This window comes from Dendrobates tinctorius, unplaced genomic scaffold (genome assembly GCF_039654945.1).
Source record: "Dendrobates tinctorius isolate UK_male_01 unplaced genomic scaffold, ASM3965494v1 ptg000032l, whole genome shotgun sequence".
Lineage (NCBI taxonomy): Eukaryota > Metazoa > Chordata > Amphibia > Anura > Dendrobatidae > Dendrobates > Dendrobates tinctorius.
Window position 1 is genome coordinate 27305063 of NW_027361700.1, and position 24639 is coordinate 27329701.

The 24639-nt window shown below is 42.3% G+C and overlaps 1 protein-coding gene and 1 long non-coding RNA gene across 2 annotated transcripts in view; one reads left to right on the plus strand and one right to left on the minus strand.

Moving 5' to 3' along the window:
- The first annotated feature begins 3368 nt into the window (after positions 1–3368).
- LOC141086528 (uncharacterized) overlaps positions 3369–24639 on the plus strand; it is a 31362-nt gene continuing 10091 nt past the window's right edge. The window contains exon 1 of the long non-coding RNA XR_012231602.1: positions 3369–3405. This is a non-coding gene — a long non-coding RNA (uncharacterized lncRNA). The remainder of the gene's footprint in view (positions 3406–24639) is intronic.
- LOC141086525 (keratin, type I cytoskeletal 12-like) lies at positions 12750–22779 on the minus strand. Its single transcript, XM_073572661.1, has 8 exons — positions 22096–22779; positions 21398–21480; positions 17658–17814; positions 16587–16748; positions 16379–16504; positions 14923–15134; positions 14423–14838; positions 12750–12997 (listed from the first exon to the last, which is right to left on the minus strand). Exons 1-8 carry the CDS (start codon positions 22705–22707, stop codon positions 12903–12905), a joined length of 1863 nt encoding a protein of 620 aa, XP_073428762.1. The 5' UTR covers positions 22708–22779; the 3' UTR covers positions 12750–12902.

Here is a 24639-nt window from a genome sequence, read left to right on the forward strand (position 1 = left end):
AGCATCACATGATTTTTTGAACAGTGCCAATACTTTTGTCCACCCTCTTTTTTATGTTTGGTGTGGAATTATATTCAATTTGGATTTAGGACAATTCTTTTTGTGTTTTTTCATTTAAGACAAATTAAATGAAGATAATAATACCAAAGAATTTGTGTTTGCAATCATTTTCAGGAAGAAACTGAGTATTATCTGACAGAATTGCAGGGGTGTCAATACTTTTGGCCATGACTGTATCTGCCTAATCTCCCGCTGTCTTTCTAATGATGCTTATGACACCAGGAGTATTTCTGAAAACACCACCTTGGAGGTCCTGGCCTTCAGCTTCTCTCCTAGTTCCCTGTAATCATTTGTAAAGTCATAAAATCATAGAATGGTAGAGTTGGAAGGGACCTCCTGGGCCATCTGGTCCAACCCCTTGCTCAAAGCAGGATTCACTAAATCATCCCAGACAGATGTCTGTCCAGCCTCTGTTTGAAGACTTCTATTGAAGGAGAACTCACCACCTCTCGTGGCAGCCTATTCCACTCATTGATCACCCTGTCAAAAAGTTTTTTCTAATATCTAATCTGTGTCTCCTCCCATTCAGTTTCATCCCATTGCTTCTAGTCTAGTGCAAATGAGAATAAAGATGATCCTTCTACAATGTGACAGCTCTTCAGATATTTGTAGACAGCTATTAAGCCTCCTCTCAATCTTATCTTTTGCACTCTAAACATTCCCAAATCCTGCAACCGTTCCTCATAGGACATGGTTTGCAGACGGGTCACCATTCTGGTCGCTCTTCTCTGAACTTGCTCCAGTTTGTTGATGTTTTTTTTAAAATGTAGTGCCCAAAACTGGACACAGTATTCCAGATGAGGTCTGACCAAAGAGGAGTAGAGGGCAATAATGACTTCACGTGATCTAGACTGTATGCTTCTGTTAATACATCCTAGAATTGTATTAGCCTTTTTTGCTGCTGCATCACATTGTTGACTCATGTTCAGTCTGTGATCTATTAGTATACCCAAGTCTTTTACACATGTGCTGTTGCTTAGCCCTATTCCTCCCATTCTGTATATGCTTTTTTAATTTTTATTGCCCAGATGTAGCACTTTGCATTTTTCCCTGTTAAAAACCATTCTGTTAGTTGCTGCCCACTGCTCCAGTTTATTTATATCTTTTTGAATCCTCGCTCTCTTCTCAAGTATTAGCTATCCCTCCTAGCTTTGTATCGTCAGCAATTTTATTCAGTCCTTCCACCTCACCTCCCTCTAACTTTGCAACTGGTACCAGTTTATACCATGACCGCTGGGTTTTCTCCAGCCCCTCCCAGCAATCTGTCTATCTGATCTGTAGTATGTTGAACTCAAGCATCCGGCAGACAACACACTTATCATGGCTCAGGATGGGATTTCCTTCCCCATCCTGGGTTTGTTGTGGTTAACTCTGTAAGGCCTCTCTTTGGTTTGGGGAGGGCTATTTTAACCCACTCTTGAACCAGGCTCTTTGCCAGTGATACTTCCGTTCTCGGCTGAGCAGCTGACCCAAGTGATACTTGTGTATACCGTTTGTTCCTCTGTGTGCTTGTACTGTGTATGATTTGGCATGTCCCTCATTTTGTGTCTGCCTTGTAATTCTGTACCTCTTAAATTTCTCCGGTTCTGACCCTTGGCTAGTTTTCTGACTTCCCCCTTGTCTGTGCCCCTGGTTACTGTGTTCCTGTCTGGCTTCTGACCTCGGCTTGTACTGCACTATTCTCCTGTCTCATCACTAAGATCCTGCGTTACCCTCCGGTTACTGATCTCAGCTAGTCTGACGTTTCTCCCGGCGCTGCCAGCTCTCGATCTCACTCTCTTTCCTGTACGGGGGTTAGCTACACCTCAAGCCACTGCCCCGGTGATCACATGCCCCGCCAGGTCCTGCTCTGGTGCAGCTTATACACAGCGGAGGCTGCACACTCCAACTCGAGACTGCTGCCCCTTCCACAACACTCCCTCGTGTGTAGGTGTAAGAAGATGAGCCGAGACAGAGTCAACGGTGTCTGGTGCCCTTTAAGGCCGGAACTATCGGGACTGTCACCACTGTTGGCGTGGAAGGTTTCTTCTAGGAGGAAGAGACCTTTCTGTTGGACAGCAGGGGGCATGGGGTATATAAGGAGACCTGAGCTCAGGAAAGAGACAGACTTGTCGGGAAGACGACAGGAGACGGTTGACTCCTTCTCCGCTGCTCACACTGACAACGCCACATCACCCAACCCTCGGAGTGCTAACCTAAAGACTTCCTTTGACACTATTAATTTACCGTCTGGACCCGTACTTTTGGATATCCCTGTTGTGACTGTGATAGAGGATAAACTGCCTATAGCCTATTCTGAAAGACCGCCCGTTGCCGCTGACTGTAAGCGTGCCCATGTCTCTTGTCCGGCGCCATTGCTGAAGAATCCGCCTAAAAGACTGTTTCCACATTCCGACGCACTCAAGTCAAGCAGGACCGAATTAATCAGCACCGTCGGGAGACAGTGCTTCTCGAAACTCTGTAGCAGAGCCAGAGACTTTGTCTACGATTTGCGACGTCAATGGGAGATTTTGCAGCCTTTCCCCTGCAAGAACTGCAAGCGATAAGTTACCGATAACCCCTACTCTGTCTCCGGCTATTCACTGCATCCAAGGGACCTCTCCTCTTTACATACACTTAGGACACACAGTCAGTGTGTCTTGACAACACTGTTTGGTATTCACGTTCTCGGCAGCAAATCACTGTGTCTATCTACCTAATTATTGAGTCCCCTGCCACCAACATCTATCTGGCCTTTGCTGCACTCCTATTTCCCTCCTTTCTACAGCAGTCTATTTCCTGGTTGCTAAGAGCTACATCCTGCTGTAGTAGTGATCCAAGTGAAATAATGTTTTTCACGATGGTTATTGACACAATGTTATTTGTTAGTAACATTTATCCTATATGCTTAGCCCTGTGGGTAGCCAGTCCAAGCATTCATTGACATATTTTCCATTTATGAAATATAAACATTAATGACTGCAAAATACCTTGTTCCAGGCACTGTGTTTCCCCTTCTTGAATGTAAATGAATTATTTGCTTCCTGAGGTAAGGGAGTTTACTTAATTGACTCTGAACATGATCAGACAGAACAAGCAGCTCTGCCAAATATCTTAGAAATTATAACATGCTTGCCAACACACAGCAGAGCTCACAGATCGGGGGCTTAAGTCTTGAGGGTTTTGTAAAATGTTCCTACATATTTTTTTAACTTGCTTCTGGGCAGATTTTAAAGAATGTTTTATCCAAATTACATAATATTGACCTGTCTTGTGAGCTTTATAGAGGGCTGAATTCATAGGAGAATCTGTTATGAGCCTAAACCAGGTGAAGGACATATAGTATGTTTGTAAGTTTCCTCTCTGGTAAGTGTTTGCTTTATATTCCCTCTCTCTGCCTTCTGTGACATTTGTCTTATTGGGTATGCTATGCTGCCCCAAGGCTCCATTAACCCCTTGCCGACATACACCGTATATATATGGCGCTGCGGCAGCTGCGTTCCCGCAAACAGCAGTACATGTACGGTGCTGCGATTGCGCGGGCTCATGCTTAGTGCCACTGCAATCGGGAGCGGGTGTCAGCTCTGTGTGAGAGCTGACAACCTGCAGCAACACGCACAATCAGTGCTAGAACTGATCGCAGGTGTTTAACTCCTCTGATGTCAATAGTGATAGCGACATCGAGGAGCAATGCTAGAAAGGATGGTTCCTGTCTGCTCCCATCGGCACAACGCAATGCGATCGCGTTGTATCGATGGTCTACATGGTGCCGAGATGGCCGCACGGTCCTTCAGGGTCCTGTGGGGAAGGTGGCTTGTGAGCGATTGATAAGAGAAAGAGCTGACATGACTCCTCCCCTACCTGTCAGACACTGCTCTGATGCCCTGCAGGGCAGAAACATTCAGCGATCTGTCATAATATAGTTGATGTCCCATCCTGGGACAATTGCAAAAAAAAGTTTAAAAAAAGTTATTAAAAAGTGTAAAAGTATTTTTTTAAAAATCCCCAACCAAAAAAAGAAAAAATATGAATCAAATAAATACATTTATTTCTGTAAAAAAAAGTACACATACTGTATTTGGTACAGCCGTGTCGTAACGACCCAACCTATAACACTGACCCACTGATTAACCCCTTCAGTATACACAGTAGAAAAACGAGGCAAAAAACGATGCTTTATCTTCATACTGCCAAACAAAAAAAGTGCAATAAAACACGCTAAAAAGGAAGAATGTAATTAAAAGTGGTACTGCTGAAAACAACATCTTGTCCTGCAAAAAAACAAGCCGCCATAAAACTCCGTCAGCGGAAAAATAAAAAAGTTATAGCTCTCAGAATAATGCGTTGCAAAAATAATAATTTTATAAATAGTTTTTATTGTGTAAAAGCACCAAAAGATAAAAAAATAATTTAAATAGGGTATCGCTGTAATCGTACTGTCCCAACGAATGAAGCTGTCTTATCAATTTTACCACAAGCGGTATGGTATAAAAAACGCCCCCAAAAATCAAAATAGAAATCGATCAAAAAATGTCATGTACCTGAAAATAGTACCAATAAAAAAGTCAACTCGTCCTGCAAAAAAGAAGCTGTCACATGACTCTGACAGCTGAAATTATAAAAAAAATTGGAACTATACTGGAAAAATTATAGCTGTCTAAATATGGTGATGCAAAAACTAGTTTTTGCAAAAAAAAGCGTGTTTAGTGTGTGACAGCAGCCAAACATAAAAACCCGATATAAATTTGGTATCGCTATAATCACACTGACCTGAAGAATAAAGTCATCTAATCACTTATACCGCAAAAGGAGTCGCATCTATAAATATAATTGCCTTAAATTGTCTGTCATCCACTTCCGTCTGGATGTCCCCGAATCCCACAATTCACCGTGCCGCACTGGAAGTATACCGACCGCCATTTTTAAACACCCAAGTGAAGCCTCTCGATCCAGGCCACTGCTGTGATCCCGAACGCTGCTGCGATCCCGACCACCGCTGGAATCCCGGCCACTGCTTGGATCCCAGCCGCCACTGAGATCCCAGTTGCCGCTCGGATCCAGGCCGCCGCTGTGATCACAAGGCTGTTAAAAGGGTGTAAAGAGGGGGTATAATGAGAGGGGTGTAATGAAGGGGGTATAATGAGAGAGTGTAATGAAAGGGATGCCGCCGCTGGACCCCCGCCAGGACCCACTGCCTGACTACACGTGCCGGATCCTGCCGCTGCCTTCCCACCCACCTCCATGCAGTCACAGCCAGCAGGAAAGACCGCGGCTTGAGGCCTGTCCTGGAGATTGGGTGCGGCCACCCTCTGGTGGCGCCGCACACCATCTCCAGCACAGGCCGCAAAACCATCTTTCCTGATGTAGGTGACTGCAAGGAAGTGGCTGGGCTGCCACCCCCAGTGCCACAAAGCTGCCCCCATTGCGATGTTACTGCCCTCCCGATGCGATAACACCGGGAACACATCTAGTAAAAAATAAATAAAACCGATTCTTCACCTGCTGTTGATTTGTTCATTCTGCCTGCCAAAGATCGCAGTAAGGCTCTACTCACATTTCTCCTGCGCTCTGCACTGAGCTCTTACATCGGGGTCTTCATGTAAATCTCTGAAATGCATGCTTCAGATGGAATCCCCGGTGGAAGATTGCCTATAATGAGGCAGATGGAAGCACTGTGGGCACCAAAGGACCTGTGATCCGATGGTGTTTGTCTATTTAGGCGACCATAAAAGCACAGTTGACAATTTTTTGCACTTCTTAAAAGAAGGACGCTGTTGAACAGAGGCCAGACAAAGTACAGAGCAACTCTGCTGCCTCGTTATAGTGAATGGATCCATTGGGGGGGTTTCATCTGTCATGTCACTCAGTGATTTAGATGGAAACCCCAAAATAAGTGCTCAGCATAGAGTGCCGGATAAATGTGAACCTAAATGTTATGTAAAATGTTTCCAATAAATCTTCAACTCGATCCACAAAAAAAGTCCCCACTGCACTCCAGGAGGCAAATAGCGCTACATCCCTCCCAAATCTTGCCTTGTGGCTAAGTAGGACTGTACAGTCCTATATAGGGTATTTCTACATTCAGCAGAAATTGTGGGACAAATCTTAATGCCATTTTTACCCATTTCCCAGCATTAAAATGTAAAATTTGGGGCTAACACACTATCTTAATAATAAAAATGTAAACTATTTTTTTTCAGTGCCCAATGGTATAAAATTTGATCACTGCACCCCTAGATTAATTTATTGAGAGGGTCACTTATGGGGGATTCTGCTGTTCTGGCACCTCCGGTGCTCTACCATTGTGACATGGCACCCTTAAACCAGTGCAGCAAAATCTGCACTGTAATATGGCGCTACTTCCCTTCTGAGCTTTGCACTGTCCATCAAAAGTTGTTTTAGACCACATATGGGGTATCAGTGTACTCAGGAGAAATTGCACAACAAATTTTATGGTCCATTTTCTCCTGTTACCCTAGGGAAAATGAAAAATTTGGGGCTAAAAATATTTTTGTTAGAAAAATTTGATTCTTTTTATTTTCATGGCTCAACAATATAAACTTATGTGAAGCACCTGGGGGTTCAAGGTGCTTAATACACATCTAGATAAGATCCCTGAGGGGTGTAGTTTGCAAAATGGTGTCACCTGTGGGGGATTTTCACTGTTCTGGCACATCAGGGACTTCCCAAACGCAACATGGCGTCTGCCAATTATTCCAGCAAACTTTGCACTGAAAAAATCAAATGGAGCTCCTTCCCTTCCAAGCCATGCTGTGTGCACAAACATTTGTTTTCCTCCACATATTGGGTATCGGCATACTCAGGAGAAATTGCACAACAAATTTTATGGTGCAATTTTTCCTGTTACCATTATGAAAATGCAAAATATTGTTTGGGATACACTGTAAAGTTGATGAATGAGTGCCAATTCCTGGTGGTGAAGTTCAGCTATTGTAGAACCAACAAAGAAAAAAGGAACTTCAGGGAACTTCCAACCATAAAATTAATCTTTTAGTTAGAAATTCATATAAAAACAGGAGGATTCCTATAAAAAAAACAAGAAAACAGTTTTTGTAATTTTTATTGTGTATTCATTCATATACAGTATATGTGTATATACATATATATATTATATATATATATATTATTTTTCTGAAGGATTGCCTTATATCAAGCTTGCTATGTAGTTTTTCTTAATGCAGTTTTTGCTTGCAATGTGAATAGACCAGTAAACCTAGTTCAGACTCAATTTTTTTTCCTCAGGTGTTTGCTTTTATGCGCAGTTGTAATCAAACCTTTTTGCTTTCATTTTGCGTGATTTATGTTTAACAAACTAGTTTTTGCACCTCTTATTGTTAATGCATGCGACGTTATATATGAAGATTCTCTCTTTTTATATTTCAAACTTGTTATTTAAGTAGTTTTGCTTAATGAGATTTTTGCTTGTAATGTAATTTGACATGATGCTTTCTGTCCGGTCTAGGAGTTAATACTTAAAGGGAACCTGTCACCAAAAAAATGCTATTAACTTGCAGATATGGGGTTAATCTTCAGGTTAATAGCGTTAATAACCTGCCCATTGCCTGCACTTAGCCAAACGCTGTGGGGAGAAAATTAACTTTATTCCTCCTGGCAGTGTTCGGATTTCAGGCACAGGGGCGGCATTGGCGCGGGTTCAGTCACCACTCTGAGCATACAAAGCACAGAGCGGCCACTGTAATCGAGCCCCTGCCCCTGACTGACACTGACTCTGCATTAGGACCGGCTGTCAGTCAGTGCCAGGGGCGCCGTTACAGCCACTGCGCTCTGTATACCTCTACACTTTAGGTCTTCTTGCAAGGGTCTTTTTCACAGTACTCATTTTTGTCGTCTCTCACAGACCCAACCAAACATTGCCATATGTTCCCTTGGGCCAAATCAAGCTTTTCTGTCTGGCAATGTTGTGGACAACACTAGATTTGGAGTATGCCAGAACAATAATACCTGCTGGTAACCTAGCTTTGCATTCTGAAGATGTCTCTTGAGCAGCTCAGAGCTATGCAATCTTTTTCACTTCTTTTTTTTTCAGGTGAGGCAGGTTCTCCTCCTGGAGTGACAGTTCTGGTGATTCGAGGAACTGAAGTACTAGTAGAACTATCAAGCTCAGAACAAGTTTTTCTGTAACACATTCAACTATCATTGTTTTGTTCTGGATTGCACACTACAATTGTAAGGAAATGTACAAGGGAGACGAATACAGTTGAAGTTGATGCGCAGCTGAGTAATTGCAAGCGATCTGCCGATCTTCCGCCATCTGCTCGTCAAAAGCGAAAGTGAAAGTAAATAAAGAATTACAGTAGTAGGAATATAATAGTGGGAACCCATGTTCCCACAGGAAGAGTTTAAAGATAACACTAGGTCAGGTGACACCTGTGTTGCAGTAACTAACTATAAAAGGCATTTTTGGGCCAAAAAGAGGCAGTTGGCACCAGAATCTGTACTAGGACATGTGTGGTTGTTAGGTGGGCTTAAAGCCACCATCGCCACAAAAGGTTCTGGGAGTGGTCAGATGCCAAAGAAGGCCTGAGCTTTGAAGAAGGTCCATGACCCATGCCAGTAGAAGCCTGCATAGAAGTCGGATATGATACAATCCGAACTTGAGCTTCCTTGAAGTCACGGCAGAAGCTAGGGAGTGAGAACAAGAGGCTCTTACTGTAGGGGTTCTGCTCCGGATCCATGAAATGGCCACCTCGGGGGTGCACAATGACAAACCAGACCAGGCCTGTGAGTTACAACAAGAGATGTCAGAAATTAGAAGGCAGCTATGGAACATAAGAAAGACCCCTATAGCTACCTCAGATCCGTATTTTTCACCCCAGTATGAATATCGACCAGAGTGGGGGGTGTCCTTTACCCACAGAGCAGTGCCAAAGACGTAGCACCAACTAGCTGAGCATCGACTTGAACGTTGGACCTGTGGAAGTATAGGACAGATGTTGAGAGACTTCCCCACTTGAGGCAGTCAAAAGCAGAAATGTCTGTTAAACCAATGTGCCCCATGGTCAGGGAGCACACTGTGGGGCTAGGCCCAACCAGACTGAGAAATGAAGGCTCTGACGACGTTTCTGAGAGTCTCACTATGTGGGCTGAGTTAAATGGTCAGAGGATTTGCTGCTTAATAGACTCCGGGTCCCAGGTGACCACAATACCAGAAGCATATTTCTGTCAACATTTCCCTAACGTCGCATGATTCAGAGGAGACCCAATTATCAGACTGAAGTCTGCACACTAGTTCCCTGTGGCAGAGATGGTAAGGATGGAGATGTGTGTCTGTGGGAAGAATTTGTGTAAGAAGGGGATCATACCGGTGAAAGGCTCCATCAGAAATGGATCCATCATGACCTTGGGAATGAATGTTCTGAAGGAAGTAGGACCGTTCCTAACGAACAGTGACATAACACAAAGGGAAAGCCCTGCTCATCATTGGAGTTTGAAAAGAGAAAGAGCACGAAGATTCGCCCAGTCCTCTGAAGGTTATGTCTACTGGAGGGAGTGCCGTGCCTGGAGGAGTCGGTCCATGGTAAGGAAAGCCTGCCCCCATGGTCTGGACTGGAGAAATAAGAGTGGCTTGTCGCAGAGTGATCGCAGAGGATGACCAAAGGCCTGGAGGAAATGGGATGGTGAGCCGAGAAGAAGCTTACCCAATTAAAGATGGAGCATTGGGATGAGGAAGACGGTGTCAGTTGCCTGCAGTAAGACATCTGCATTAACCTGGTATTTGAAAGCGACTCAGGTGGAGTTGTTATATGCCATGGAAGTTGAAGATGACGACAATCCCAGAGAAGGAGCAGAGAAGCGGAGGTAGGACTCACACCTAATGCACAGTCAGATGTTGGAGACAGGACGCTGATGCAGCTGAAGGAGGTACCGTGTATGAGGATGTCACCCCTTGTGAGACTCTAGAGGACAGCATCCAAGGCACTAAGGATCCTACTGGAGGAATACAGATTTGATCCACTGCCCATCACTGAACCCATGGAGAAGTTAGGAAAATCCAGGTTGAGACAATTAGGTCACCTGGGCAAGTAGCTCAATAAACTCTGTCAGCTTCCTAAGCTGGCCCCTGCCTCCTCTCTGTGTGTGCTCACCAAAAGCGGGGTGCTACTAGTTGGGGTAGTTGGCCCTGCAATACCTGAAGTCACAGATGTTCTAATTCCCTGCGAACCAGTGGAAAGGTGAAACTCAGTGCAAATGAAAATTTTATGTACCTAGGCTAGGTTCACAGTGCGTTAGGGGCATCCGTTTAAAGGATGCGCTAACGCTGATGTCATTTTTAACATCTTTTGTGCCCTAGGATGCGTTACTATAATTGCAGCCAATGGGTGCGCTAACTCACCCGTTACATAGCATTAGTGCTGCTATGTAACGGATGTACTCAACGCATGGCCCCTAACGCAATATGAATCACCCCTTACTGTGTCTGTACTTGATGTTATTGACTGTTGTTTATCCAATTAATAATTACCGTAGTGTGTTACCCTCACTCTGTGTTGTCTGAGTAGTATTCTGCCTACGGAAAAGGAGTGCAGGCGTTCAGTGGGATGAGCCCTGGTCCATGGGGTTTTTCTAAAGACAGCCAGGCCAGCAGATGGGAGAGCCCACTGACCCTCGTGTCCCCACAATCATCATTGTCCCCACAATCATCATTGTCCCCACAATCATCATTGTCCCCACAATCTACAATCCCTATCAGTATGTCTTTGGAGTGTGAAAAGAAATCCGAGCATCCAGAGGAAAACCACACAAACATGGAGAGAACATACAAACTCCTTGAAGATATCCTTGATGGGATTTGAACCCAGGACCCCAGCACTGCATGACAAAAGTGCTAACCACTGAGTTACCACGCTGCCTGCTTCAAAATGTGTGATAATCATCTGGGAAAGGTCATTTTCTGATCCAGCAAGACTGTGCTGAAAAAAGCAAGGTTCATAAAGACATGGTTGGTTGAGTTTTGGTATAAAGTAAGATGAGTCAAACTCCTATGGAATGAACTAGAACACACATTGTAAGCCAGGCTCTCTCCTCCAAAGTCAGTGTTTGACTTCACAAATGCTCTTTTGGATGAATAGCCCAAAATTCCCGCAGACATACTATAAAATCATGTAGAAAGCCTTCCCAGAAGAGTGGAAACTGCTATAGCTGAAAAAGGGAAACTGACTCCATATTAATACCTATGGATTGAGAATGAGACGTCATAAAAGTTGCTATAGGTGATGTGGAGGTGATTATAGAAACTGAAAGTTTACTGGTCTCATTTGTTTACATGGTTCTGACAATAGAATAATTAATTTAATCGTTAATAAATATTGAAGGTAATTTTTCTATGAGAAATTGGAATTTTAACATATTATTTTGAAGAAACACCTGCAACTTTTCCAGAGGCATAAAACTGTTAATAAGTCCTTTAATCTTACTGTACAAGTCTCCACAAGCTGCAGGTTGACTGTAATCTGATGCTTCCATACTCCAAGACTGTGAGAAGTGATAACAGCGTCACGCTTGACCATGTCTGGCTATGCATGTTGTTGCAGATCAGAAGGATTCACGTAAAGTAATATCTACAACATAATATTGGTAATAGTTCAAATGCTTAAGGGTAATAATATGTGAAGAACATGTCCGCTCACCTGCATGAGGACAAGTTGCTGTTGCCACACAGCTCTTGAATAAGCTTGGCACTATATGTAAGGAAGCAGACTCGCTGCAATCTTGTATAAACCTTTAGAAACTTGGAAAATGGGTTGCAATGGGTAGCAGGTAGTGATGCGCTAACGTGCTCGGATAAGGTGTTATGGGAGCATGCTCGGGTGCTATACGAGAATCTTAGGCGTGCTCGAAAAAAATGTTCGAGACCCCAAGGCTGCATGTCTCGGAGCTGTTCAACAGCCACAACACATGCAGGGATTACCTAACAGGTAATTCCTGCATGTGTTGTGGCTGGCGAACAGCTGTTTGACATGCAGCTGTGGGGCCTCGAACATATTTTTCGAGCACACCCAAGAATGCTTGGATAACATCTTATCTGAGCACGTTCACTCATCACTAGTAGCAGGGAGTTTTATTAGTATTAAAAGACAACCCATGCTTCACATTAGATACCAGAGATGGTTGAGACAATTTAGAGATCTACATCTGTCTGAAACATAGGTTTAATTAACCCAAAAGTGTGTTGCATTTAAAAATGCTATTGTGTCGCTGCAAGACATCCACCAGGACAAGTGTACAAAACATGGTGCAGCAACCAGTATCGCTAACATTGTCCCAGGGTTAGAAGCCTAGGTGAGACATCAGGGGTTCTGTCTCAAAAAGAGGAAACCTACTCTGGAACAATGTCCATCCCTAAGACTTCACCAGACTAATAATATTGGTTCCAGCAGCTTAATATTATGGTAAGCCATAATGGTTGGACCATAAATGCTCTTCTGGTTGCTGTAGAAGTAGGGACATTTCTTTTTTTTTTTTTTGGAAGATCTGTCAAATTTATGACGCTTTGTTACTATTTAGTTCTGGTTGTAGAATAAGTGACTCCTTTGTTCCACTATGTTCTTGACATGATTTGTTTTATACTCAAGGCTATTTTTTCTCATATTACTGTTTGGTTAAGTTAGTTAGCTTAAATTACTATCCAACCTTAAGGAAAAAAAATCTCATAATGGGTCACACACAAGTCAGTTGCTTCAGGAATTTATTGAATTGAAGTTAGATATGAAGAAGCATGTAGATGTGGAAAAACAATAGAATAAGCGGAGGACCCTTAATAGCAATAGAGAAAGATAGCTGTACTACTGCGGTTTCTTTTGTTCTACTTGTTGCTTCTTATTTTATTTGACTGGTTCTTCAATCTCTTCAATTTTTGAGTCCACTATGTTGCCATCAACGTAGGTTTCGGTTTTCACCACTGTCTTCCTAGTTTTTACTATAAGTGTAAAGAACAAAGAAAAGGTGTTAGAAATCCTACTAGTACTACTAATAATAATATCACTATCACTAATAATACAATCAATGCACAACTAATGGTACCATCACTACACCTACTACCACCACTATTACTACCACCCCTACATCTAGTGTATGACAACTACAACTACTGTGACTAAATCTACATCTAAATGGATACCGCTAAAAGAACCATCCCTACAAGTGCTACTAATGCAACAATTACCAGTGTTACCACTACATCTACTACCATGCTAGCACTAAAACTACTATCAATAGTATTAGTACCACCATTACAACTACTACGGCTGCTACAATCATCACTATATCTTGTGTACTACCATGAGTCCTACTACCAATGGCAGGACTAGTAACATAGCATGTACGTAACAAGATCTATGACTTTACAATTAAGATTTGAGACTTCAGTGATCACAACCAGTAAAACAGGATGCAGAATTTTTCAACTCCACTGTCATATCGATAGTACATATCTCAAATACATTGGGCATTGTATAGTTACTGAAACTGTTGTTATGATGTTCAGTTTGAAAATACTATAACATTATGAAAGGTACCCAGTAGTACTATGCTATCACGTGTTACATGGTAAGACATCAATACAAGCTAATGAGACTATCCATTACTAGACAACCGCAGCCTAATCAATTCAGGACTCTAGCTAAAATAAAAACAATCTATGCTCACCTCCCACAGTGGCAAGTGAAATAACAGTGTTGTGTGACATGAAAACTGCAGCCAAAGAGTAATATAGAAGAAAACAAAAAAAAAGCTATTCAGCTCCCCATTAGATGAATTCCTGTGGCTTTGAGTGTGGACTCCAGTAAGGTGCTCGGAAAAAGTGGCTGTGGTAATCAAACAAAAAAGTTCCAGCAACAAACATCCAAATCAGATTGTTGAATAGACGTTAAAACTTTATCTTTATTGCAATGCCTTTAAAAACATACTGTTAAAATTGTAAATCCAGGGGATTACGCGTTTCGAACAAAAATGTTGGCTATGACTAAGAACATTTTTGTTCGAAACGCATAATCCCCTGGATTTACAAATTTAACAGTATGTTTTTAAAGGCATTGCAATAAAGATTAAGTTTTAATGTCTATTCAACAATCTGATTTGGATGTTTGTTGCTGGAACTTTTTTGTTTGCAGCCAAAGAGTGTATGCTCATGAAATGAGGCCTTGACTATTTCGTCAAAATGGATGTCCGCCCTTGTGGAACATTAATGAACTGCAGCCAAACAGGGTCCACTCATTAGCTGCAGCTTGCATGTAGCACAACAATACGGTGTCACTCTTCTGAAATGGCATCACTGTGGAAGGTGAGTTAAGGGTTGTCCAGTAATAGACATCACCTTTAAGAGCATTATAATTGCCATAATTACCATCTGAGCTTTGACTTCCAGATCCAGCAGTGGCTGATGAACTTTGACCACCAGATCTTGCACCTGCAGTGCTAGAAGAGGCTGATGCACTAGAGCTTTGGCCAGCAGAACCTGCACTTCCAGAGCCTGAGGAGCTAACTTGACCTCTAGATGCAGAAGATGATGTTGTGCTAGAGGTCTGACTAGAAGTACGTGAGCCACCAGAACCTCTACTTGAAGTATCTGAAGCACTAGAGCCTCCACTTCCAGAAACTGCACTTCCTGGTCTTGTAGTTTGGGAAGTTGAAGTTGCAGACCTGGAGCTTTGAGTTGCAGAAGCTCTGGAAGACTGAGCTGATGTGCCTCCAGCTCCGGAACCTTGAGTAGTAGTTGTAGTTCCGCTTCCTTGTGTTGTACCTTGTCCAGTCTCCGCATCTCTGTTTGAAAAACAAAATATAAAGAAAATGGACAACTACCAATGCATTATGTTAGAAAAGTGGTGCAGTCATTTTCTTATTTACCCTTCTTCCAAAAGCTTTTGATAGGTTGCAATTTCCTGTTCAAGATGAACTTTAATATCCAAGAGTTCTTCATATTCAGACTTTTGGCATTGTGTTTCATTCTTTATTTGTTCGAGCTGCTCCTCCACACTGCTGATTGCCATCTGGATTTGGGCTATTTGTGAGCAGTAGCTTCCTTCTTTTTCTGCCAGTGAACTCTCCAAAGATTGTTTCTAGTTTAAAATATGAGAAAGTTTATTAACTTCTTCACACATTCCAATTTCACAATTTATCTAGTTAGGCTCATTTATGTGTTCATAGGGGCAGGGTTGTGTGGAGGAAGTCAGTATGTTGGCACATGTGCAGAGGGGTAACGCAATTCTGAGAGCCAATGCAAATTTTGCAAGAGGGTCTCCCACCCACCATAGGGCATTTGTAATGCTGTTTTTTTATTTGACAAGAGGACCTTGTATGTATGCCCTCATAAACTTCTATCAGAGATATTACAGTTATGTTCAACTCAGCAATTACAGTGTATAAAGCCATAATAATGATTAAATATAACCTCCTCCTCCGTATATCTCTGAAATAATCTCATGATATCTTCCGACACGCAACCTCCAGTCCTTCCAAGACCTCCTTCTCTCCTCCACACTCATGCATTCAACCAGTCGCCTCCAAGACATCTCCCAAGTATCCCCCATCCTCTGGAATTTCGTGCCATAACACATCTGATTATCTGCCACACTAGAACCTTTCAGATGGAAACTGAATATCCATCTCTTCAAGAAAGCTTGCAGCTTTCAATGACCCCCCTGCCATTTCACCACCACGGAAGCTGCTGCAGCCTCCAACCTACTAGCTCCTTCCCCATATTCCTGTAGAATGTAAGCCCGAAAGGGCAGGGTCCTCTCCCCTCTAGATCAGTCTGTGATTGTTAGTTTGTTCACTGTAATCTATATCTGTATTTTGTATGTAAACCCTCCTCATGTACAGCACCATGGGATCAATGGTGCTCTAAAAATAAATAATAATAATATAAACATTTATTGGGACTTCCCTACTTACAAGAATTTGGTTCCTTAGCCTGGGACCATCATCGATCAACAGATTAACTTGCAGAAATGCAAGAAAACTGGCAAATCATTGGATAGGGGTCCTGAACAGTACAGAGTCTCTCACCCATTGACTTGAGTTGTACAACAGTTCATGGTCACTACTTAATGTATGGCGCTGTGTGACTTGTGGTGTACAGCAGCCACCTTCAATCCCTCGATTGGCGTGCGTGGGAAGAGATAGACAATAGGTTACTATTATTAAAGTCCTGGAAAGATCCTATATCCCTCAGTTTTAAATAATTGTGAATCTGATGTTTGGTTACCACAATAAGTCTAAACTTTCTAAATGCAAAGGAGACGCTTACAAGAACCTGAGAGTTAGTTTATCCAGTAATACATTACGAATGTTGGGAATTTACCATGGCAGATTGACTTTGCAGCTCCATTTGCAGAGTTTGAAGAGTCTGCCTCAGTTGAGTAATCTCAGTCTTGTTTGTCTGCTCTTGTTGGACTCCTACAGTGATCTCCTTCTGTATTTGACCACTCTGGAAAGATAATGAGAACAGAACTTAAAATACCAAGTTATGACAAGTTTCATATCAGTAGGGACACAGTCTAGACATTTACCTTTTGGTTAAACCAGGCCTCAGCATCCTTTCGGTTCTTCTCTGCCAGCGCTTCGTATTCGGTCCTCATGTCGTTGAGGATCTTTGTCAGATCTTTTCCTGGTGCTGCATCCATCTCAACATTGACTTGTCCAACAGTGGTTCCCTGGTTTGACTGTGCATCCTAACCGTAGAAGGAGAAACTTAGCTTCTTCTGACCAATAAAATAGGCAGAAAATCAATTTAGTGTTTCTACAAAAATATATTATGCAATAGTAGACCTTGTTCAGCTGGGTTTTTTTAACTCACTTTTTTTTCTATAAATCTCGTTCTACTTTTGCATGATTTTTATTAAAGGGAATCTCTCAGCAGTTTTTTTTCTATCCCATTTGAAAGCAGCATGATGTAGGCGCACAGATCTTGATTCCAGTAATGTGTCACTTAGTGGGCTGTTTGCTGTCATTTCGATAAAATTATTGATTTATCTACGACAGAGCTAGCAGTTCTCTGAATACTAAGCTCTATAATAACCCCACCCATACCACTGCTCATGTAGTAGAGTGCACACAGAAAGCTGCCAGTCAATAGAGGGGTCAGGGTTATACAGAGCTCATGAATATGCTTGACTACTTGGTAGCTGATTTACTAGTCCTCTAATGATAATCTCATGTTGATAAAACAGTGATTTTAACAAAACTACAGCAAGCAGCCCAGTAAGTGACACATTGCTGGAATCAGGATCTGTGCCACTACATTATGCTGCTCTTGGATAACATAGCAAAAACCTGCTGACAGATTCCCTCTTATTATATTTTTGAACCGTCATTCAACTTTGATCAAGCTAGACAACATGAAAACTACCAAGATCTAATAGTGAATATTAGATCACACATAATAACATGAAGTTACTGGACCCCAATACAATCTGTACTATGGCGACCTAACTGTCAATAACAAGTACATGCCCACAGATATGTCATTATGGTGTGACGGTAATAAGTTAGCACTCACAGGCATTAGTTTTAATATATTGGCATTCATTTACAAACTTGATGAGATCCTGTAAATTTACTTCTAAAAACATTTTGTATACCTCCTCATGGTTCTTCTTAAGATAGGTCAGCTCCTCTGTCAAGCTTTCAATTTGCATCTCTAAGTCAGATTTACTCATGGTCAGATCATCCAAAACTTTTCGGAGGCCATTAGTATCTGCCTCAACACTCTGGCGTAGGTGAAGTTCACTTTCATACCTGGTGGTGAAGAATATCTTAATACAGGGAAGCATGGTGGCTCAGTGGTTAGCGCTGCAGCCTTGCAGTGCTGGAGTCCTGAGTTCAAATCCCACCAAGGACAACATCTGCAAGGAGTTTAAATGTTCTCCCTGTGTTTGTGTGGTTTCCTCCTTGAACTCATGTTTCATCCCACACTCCAAAGACATACTGATAGGGAATCTAGATTTTTATCCCCGATGGTGACCATGTAAACAGCGGCGAACAAGGAGCAAAAGATGATATAGAGATAAAATCAGTCAATTTTATTAATCAATATACAAAATACATCACACAGTAACCAAAAAGTGCCAATCAAATGCAGAGACCATTCACCCAAAAAGGCCATCCCCTCCCACAGAATGGAAAAAATCCAGGAAAAATCCCTTGTATAGCAATGTGTCTCGAGTCTTAAGTCCCATAAATGATAATTATGTCAAGTGACTTAATAGGGAATATCTAAGACACAATATGGAGAACTAAGAGAATATCAGTATGTCACCATGCACATTGCACCAAGGGCCCAAAGGCTAGTAGAAAAAATACTCCATAATAAATTAATAACCATGGGAGCTTACCAATGGATAAGGGGGGAGGAGAACGGCCAGGCAGTCTACCCCTGATGCGCGTTTCGCAGCAGCACGGGGCCGCTTTATCAAGAGGATGTAGCGCAGGGTTCCACCAGGACCTTCAAATAGCCCGGCGCCCCGGTCACGTGCTGATAGTGCCAATTCCTGGATTTTTTCCATTCTGTGGGAGGGGATGGCCTTTTTGGGTGAATGGTCTCCGCATTTGATTGGCACTTTATCTTTACTGTGTGATATATTTTGTATATCTAATATATAAAGCTCAAGTGTGTGTATGTATGTATGTATGTATGTATGTATGTATGTGTGTGTGTGTGTGTGTGTGTGTATGTCCGGGATTGGCATCCACACCGTCGCAGCTACAGCCACAAAATTTGGCACAGTCACACGTCTGGACCCCGAGAGTGTCCTAGGCTATGTTGTGAGGCGAAATTTTAACCCCACGCGTTCCAATTCACCAAACAATTTTGCCCCTATCTACATAATGGGGGAAAAGTGTGTGTATCAAGCCCCGCCCCTCATTATGATGTCATAATGCCCCTATCTACATAATGGGGAAAAAGTGTGTGTGTGTGTCAAGCCCCACCCATCATTATGATGTCATAATGGTTGCCATGGCGACGCTGATGTCATCATAGGTTGCAAGCCCCACCGCTCATTATGATGTCATAATGGTTGACTATGGGATGGAGGATGTGTGATGGGTATATGGGCATGTGACTATGGGATGGAGGTTATGTATGACGGGTATATGGGCACGGGACTATGGGATGGAGGATGTGTGATGGGTATATGGGCACTGGACTATGGGATGGAGGATATGTATGACGGGTATATGGGCACCGGACTATGGGATGGCAGATATGTATGATGGGTATATGGGCACGGGACTATGTGATGGAGGATATGTATGATGGGTATATGGGCGTGGGACTATGAGATGAAGGATGTGTGATGGGTATGTGGGCACTCGACTATGGGATGGCGAATATGTATGATGGGTATATGGGCATGAGACTATGGGATGGAGGATGTGTGATGGGTATATGGGCATGGGACTATGGGATGGAGGATGTGTGATGAGTATATGGGCACTGGACTATGGGATGGAGGATATGTATGATGGGTATATGGGCACGGGACAATGGGATGGCGGATATGTATGATGGGTATATGGGCGTGGGACTATGAGATGAAGGATGTGTGATGGGTATATGGGCACTCGACTATGGGATGGCGAATATGTATGATGGGTATATGGGCATGAGACTATGGGATGGAGGATGTGTGATGGGTATATGGGCACTCGACTATGGGATGGAGGATATGTATGATGGGTATATGGGCACGGGCCTATGGGATCGTGGATATGTATGATGGGTATATGGGCACGGGACTATGGGATGGAGGATAATTATAATTTGCTATAACTAACCACAGTTAGTTACTATGCCGGGCAGCGCCGGGCTCTTCAGCTAGTTGATTAATAAAATTGATTTTATCTTTAGATCATCTTTTGCTCCTTGTTCTTCGCTGTTTACTTTGTCTTTGGAGTAGATGCAGTTAGTCTGGGGGGTGTTTAGTATTATCTACCACCTCTTTGACAATTCAATATGTTTTTGGGATTTCTGTTGCTACCAATGGGGACAATGATAACTTTTGTTCTGTAGTGGGAATGGACAAAGATAATTAATAACCCCTAGGTTTTAAGTTTCAGGGTGTACTGGATCAATAATTATACCACAATAAATATTCTGGATAAATAAATTTCAGTCCTTGAAAACTTATTGCTCAAATTAATCAAAGAGTTGTTGGCCCTTCACACCATGGACCATCAGGGATCGCTTTGCCCAATCTGTTCCTGGCTGAATAGACAGAGTTTAAAAAAAAGATCTAAATGTCTAATCATAAATATATAAAACTAGATGGAGGCCCAATGCGATGCAGTAATGTCACGATGGGGGCAGGCTTTGCAGCCTTGAGACTCTCTCCCCCCATGTGCTCACCCGCCTATCCACTCTCTCTTTCCCCATGTGCTGATTTAAGTTCATTTTAAAAATTGTCTGTGTCTGACAGTGTACAGAACATACCACAGTATTGTCTTTTGCTTCCTCCCCTGCCCAGGAGATGTGGTATGCTCCGTACGGTCAGACACAGACAATTTTTAAAATGAACTTTCGTTCGTGGGAAAACCCCTTTAATGTGACCGGCTTCCTCTGCCTGTAGACACGTCGCGCATCTGCTGCCGGGATCAGCCGAATGATTCACTGCGCCTGCGCGTAATTCGCACAATCGCAGTAAATCAGACCACCGCCATCTTTGTGCAGACAGATAGCGGTGGCCACAGTAAAACTGCTCATGAGCTCCACCTGTACAAAGATGGCGGCGGTCAGTGAATCATTCGGCTAATCCCGGCGGCAGCGTGTTCACAATGGTGTTCTGTTGGTACCGCGCAAGAGGCTGCGTACGGCGTATACAGTGTGTGTGTCTGTGTGTTGTGTGCATACAGCATATACAGAGTGTGTGTGATGCATACGGCATATACAGTGTGTGTGTGTGTGTGGTACGTACGGCATATACAGTGTGTGTGGTGCATACGGCGTATACAGTGTGTGTGTGGTGTGTACGGCGTATACAGTGTGTGTGTTGCGATGGTGTTCCGCTGGTGGTACCACGCAAGAGGCGAGTACCACCAGCAGTTTTCATATTGAGACACCCATCACTTGGGTGTCCCAATATGGCGGTCGGTGAACTTCTGCCGCTTGGAATTTTGGGATCTGGAGACATTACAATAAATATAATGTATATCATAGCATAATATTATTATTCATAACTCAGGTCTAGAGGGAAATATTAAAATGGGAATAGTAAGCTAATAGACATACAAGCTTAGAAATATTGGGTAGCTTTATGGAACCTTTCAAGAATTAGGTAAGAGTTAGAAAGACCTTTAATCGAAAACATATTTCTTTACTTACTTCATCCTGAAGTCATCTGCTGCAAGTCGGGCGTTGTCAATTGACAACATGATGCTGGCATTTTCCGTAGCTGCATTTTGTATCTGCATGTCAACAAAAAAATAATTTTGTTTTAAGCTGTGTGCACACATTGCAGACCTGTGCCTTTTTGCCATGCAGATTTTATAGATAAACCTGAAGCAATCTGGATGCCAGCAAAGTGAATGAGAAACCTGAAGTGTCATGCCCACATTGCTTATTTTTTGACTTGCAGATTTGGTGCAGAAAATAATCTGTGGCATGTCAATTCTCTCTTTTTGCCCGCCATTTTTCATAATTGACTTCACTCAAATCAGTCAAAAATGCAGGGTAAAAAGCACAGATTACTAGTGGTCCCTGGAAATAGGGGCTCATTCTAGGTAGGTAGGATGGTGAGAACCAGAACAAGTATGTGGTCTCCACAGGTGGAGCAATATTAGCAAACAAGGAAGGTGACAATTTACTCAAGGTATGAAATAGAATTGGCACCACAAAGGTCAGATATTTAACTATGCCATGGAGGCCTCATGTTTTATATATGCCACAGATCAAGATGTAATGTGAAAAAACAAATAACCTTCACATTTTTTAAAAAGCTTAAATGAAAAAAAATCTGAAATACTAGCACTGATTTGACTTCATGCCGAGTTATTTTATAGTACAGATTATTTTTTTCTCACCTGAGTTTTCAGATCTTCAATTGTTTGAAAATATTGGCTGTAGTCTTTGGATCCTGTACTAGTGGATCCTTGCTGATTCTTATCATACCAGTCCTTGATTTTTGCCTCAAGGTCTGTATTTGCCTCTTCCAAAGCATGAACTTTGTCCAAATAAGAGGCCAGGCGGTCGTTTAGGTTTTGCATTGTTTGCTTTTCATTTCCAGAGAGTAAGCCATCATTTCCACCAAACCCACCACCGGTGACACCTCCCCCAAAGCTTCCACCAGCAGAGCCTCCTCCAAAGCCACCAGATCCAAAACCTGCCCCAGAGCCACCAGAGCCAAAACCTCCACCAAAACCACCAGATCCAAAGCCTCCTCCAGAGCCAACACCGAAACCACTTCCTGAGCCGCCACCAAAACTACCTCCTGAGACGGCACCACCAAATTGTCCTCCTGGTCCTCCATTATATCCATCGGTAAAACATGCAGCTCCCTGGCCACTACCAAAGCCTAAACCACCACCGCGTTGCTGTCTATAAGATGAACTGCTGACACTGACATTATAACTAGAAGCAGAAGTAGAACCGTAACCCCTGCTAACCCCTCCACTACTTCTATATTGATTTGCCATAGTACATAAAGCACAATGATACCTTCCACAGCCTACGAAAGTGATGGTACGAGAAGGAACATAATATTAGTGAGTGTTGTTATTTTATACAGAAGCATTGTAGGTGTGCCATATTGATATATTGCGTTGTGACAGCAAACTATTAGTCCAAGCCCAATTTTAGCCTGTATTCGATAAAAGTACTATTTATCGTTAGGAAGGAGGACAGCAACAATGACAAAACCCTTTAATTAAATTGTTTAGTAAGGTAAATACACTATGAAGCAACTTCTACATTTTCCCAGTGTGTTCTCTTTGGTGATGCTAGGTAATTTATAGGTTTAATAGTATCAGTCTATTGCAATCTGAGATAGTCTGGTATTGTGCAGAAAAAACAAGTATGACTCAAGTTACAACAACCACTCATATTTACCACAATAGTGGTCATCATTCTACACAAAAAATGGTATTCTATGGAAGAAACGTCCTTCTGAAAATTGTATAAAAATAATTTTGTATGCATAAAGTTTTTTTGATGAGTTTAGAATGATCCTAAATTTTGTCTTTGATTATAATGTCAGGACTAGTATGGTGACCTCAATAAAAGTGAGGCACTGGCCACAGAAAAAAAAAGTAAGAGAAGAAAAGGTCACACAGCTGTGCAGCTCTCTCAGCTCTTAGCATAGACTAAGGGAATAACAGTAACAAAAAAGGATATCAAAGGGAATTCCAACAGATATTTTTTACCACAAATCATGCCATATACCGTATATCTGACAGGTAGGACTCTCCTCTCTGGGACATCCACATTTTACGAGAACGGGTCTTATGACCTCAATTTAATCCAGGCTGTGACCATAAATAAGGGAGAGGGGAAATATGAATCAGGAAAACACTTAAAATATTGTGATGCTCCCAAAATTTCATTTGAGGATGAGATTTTTAGGATAACCCATAAATGTTCAAAAGGCAAGGCTGTCATAGCTGGGATCGCCATTAGTGGTGAGCGAGTATGCTCATTACTGGAGATTTGTGAGCATGTTCGGGTGTTCTCCGAGTATTTGGGCGTGCTCGGAGATATAGTTTGTGTCGCCCCAGCTGCATGATTTGTGGCTGCTAGACAGTCTGAATACATGTGGGGATTGCCTGTTTGTTAGGAAATCCCCACATGTATTCAAGCTGTCTCGCAGCCGCATATTATGCAGCTGCGGGAACTGAAACATAATCTCCGAGCATGCCCAAATACTCGGAGGACACCCGAGCATGCTCACAAATCTCAAGTAACGAGCATACTCGCTCATCACTAATCTCCATCTTTCTGGAGAACAGGGGTCACATAATCTACCACAGAAGATGGTCAATAGTCACCACTGAGTGAAGCTGAAGCAGAGACGAGCCGGCCTTAATTGTCTAGAGCTCTTTCTGGTATAGTCTGTTGGAGTGACAAAAGCAATAAATGTAACTTCCCAAGAATTACCCAAAAAGGGGTATGCCAACTGCAAAGATGTGGCACATACAAAGCAAGGTATATGCCTAATTGAATGCGCTAGAAAAAGCTGGAGGAACCGTCACAAAATGAAGGAGTATATTTCACAAAGTTCTTGTAAAGTGGATAAGCATATTTCCAGCAATGAGCCGATTTGTATTTTTGGCAACATGATGACTTATGGTTCAGATTTCAAGCTTACAATGTAGGTGGAGCAGTGCTTATAATTACTTTGCATTACATGTGGATAGTTACATGATTCCATTAGGTCTAAATTACATTAAATTATATGTCAGAATAGAATAATTAAAAGGTTTAGTAATATTTGTCATTACTTTGGCCTATTAGTAGAACTGTATGCTGCCAAATATGATTTTACTGCAGTGTAGATTACTACTCCTTCTGCAATTATTATTATCTGTATACATTTAATTTCACTACTTGATGAGAACATCTTCATCTGCGGC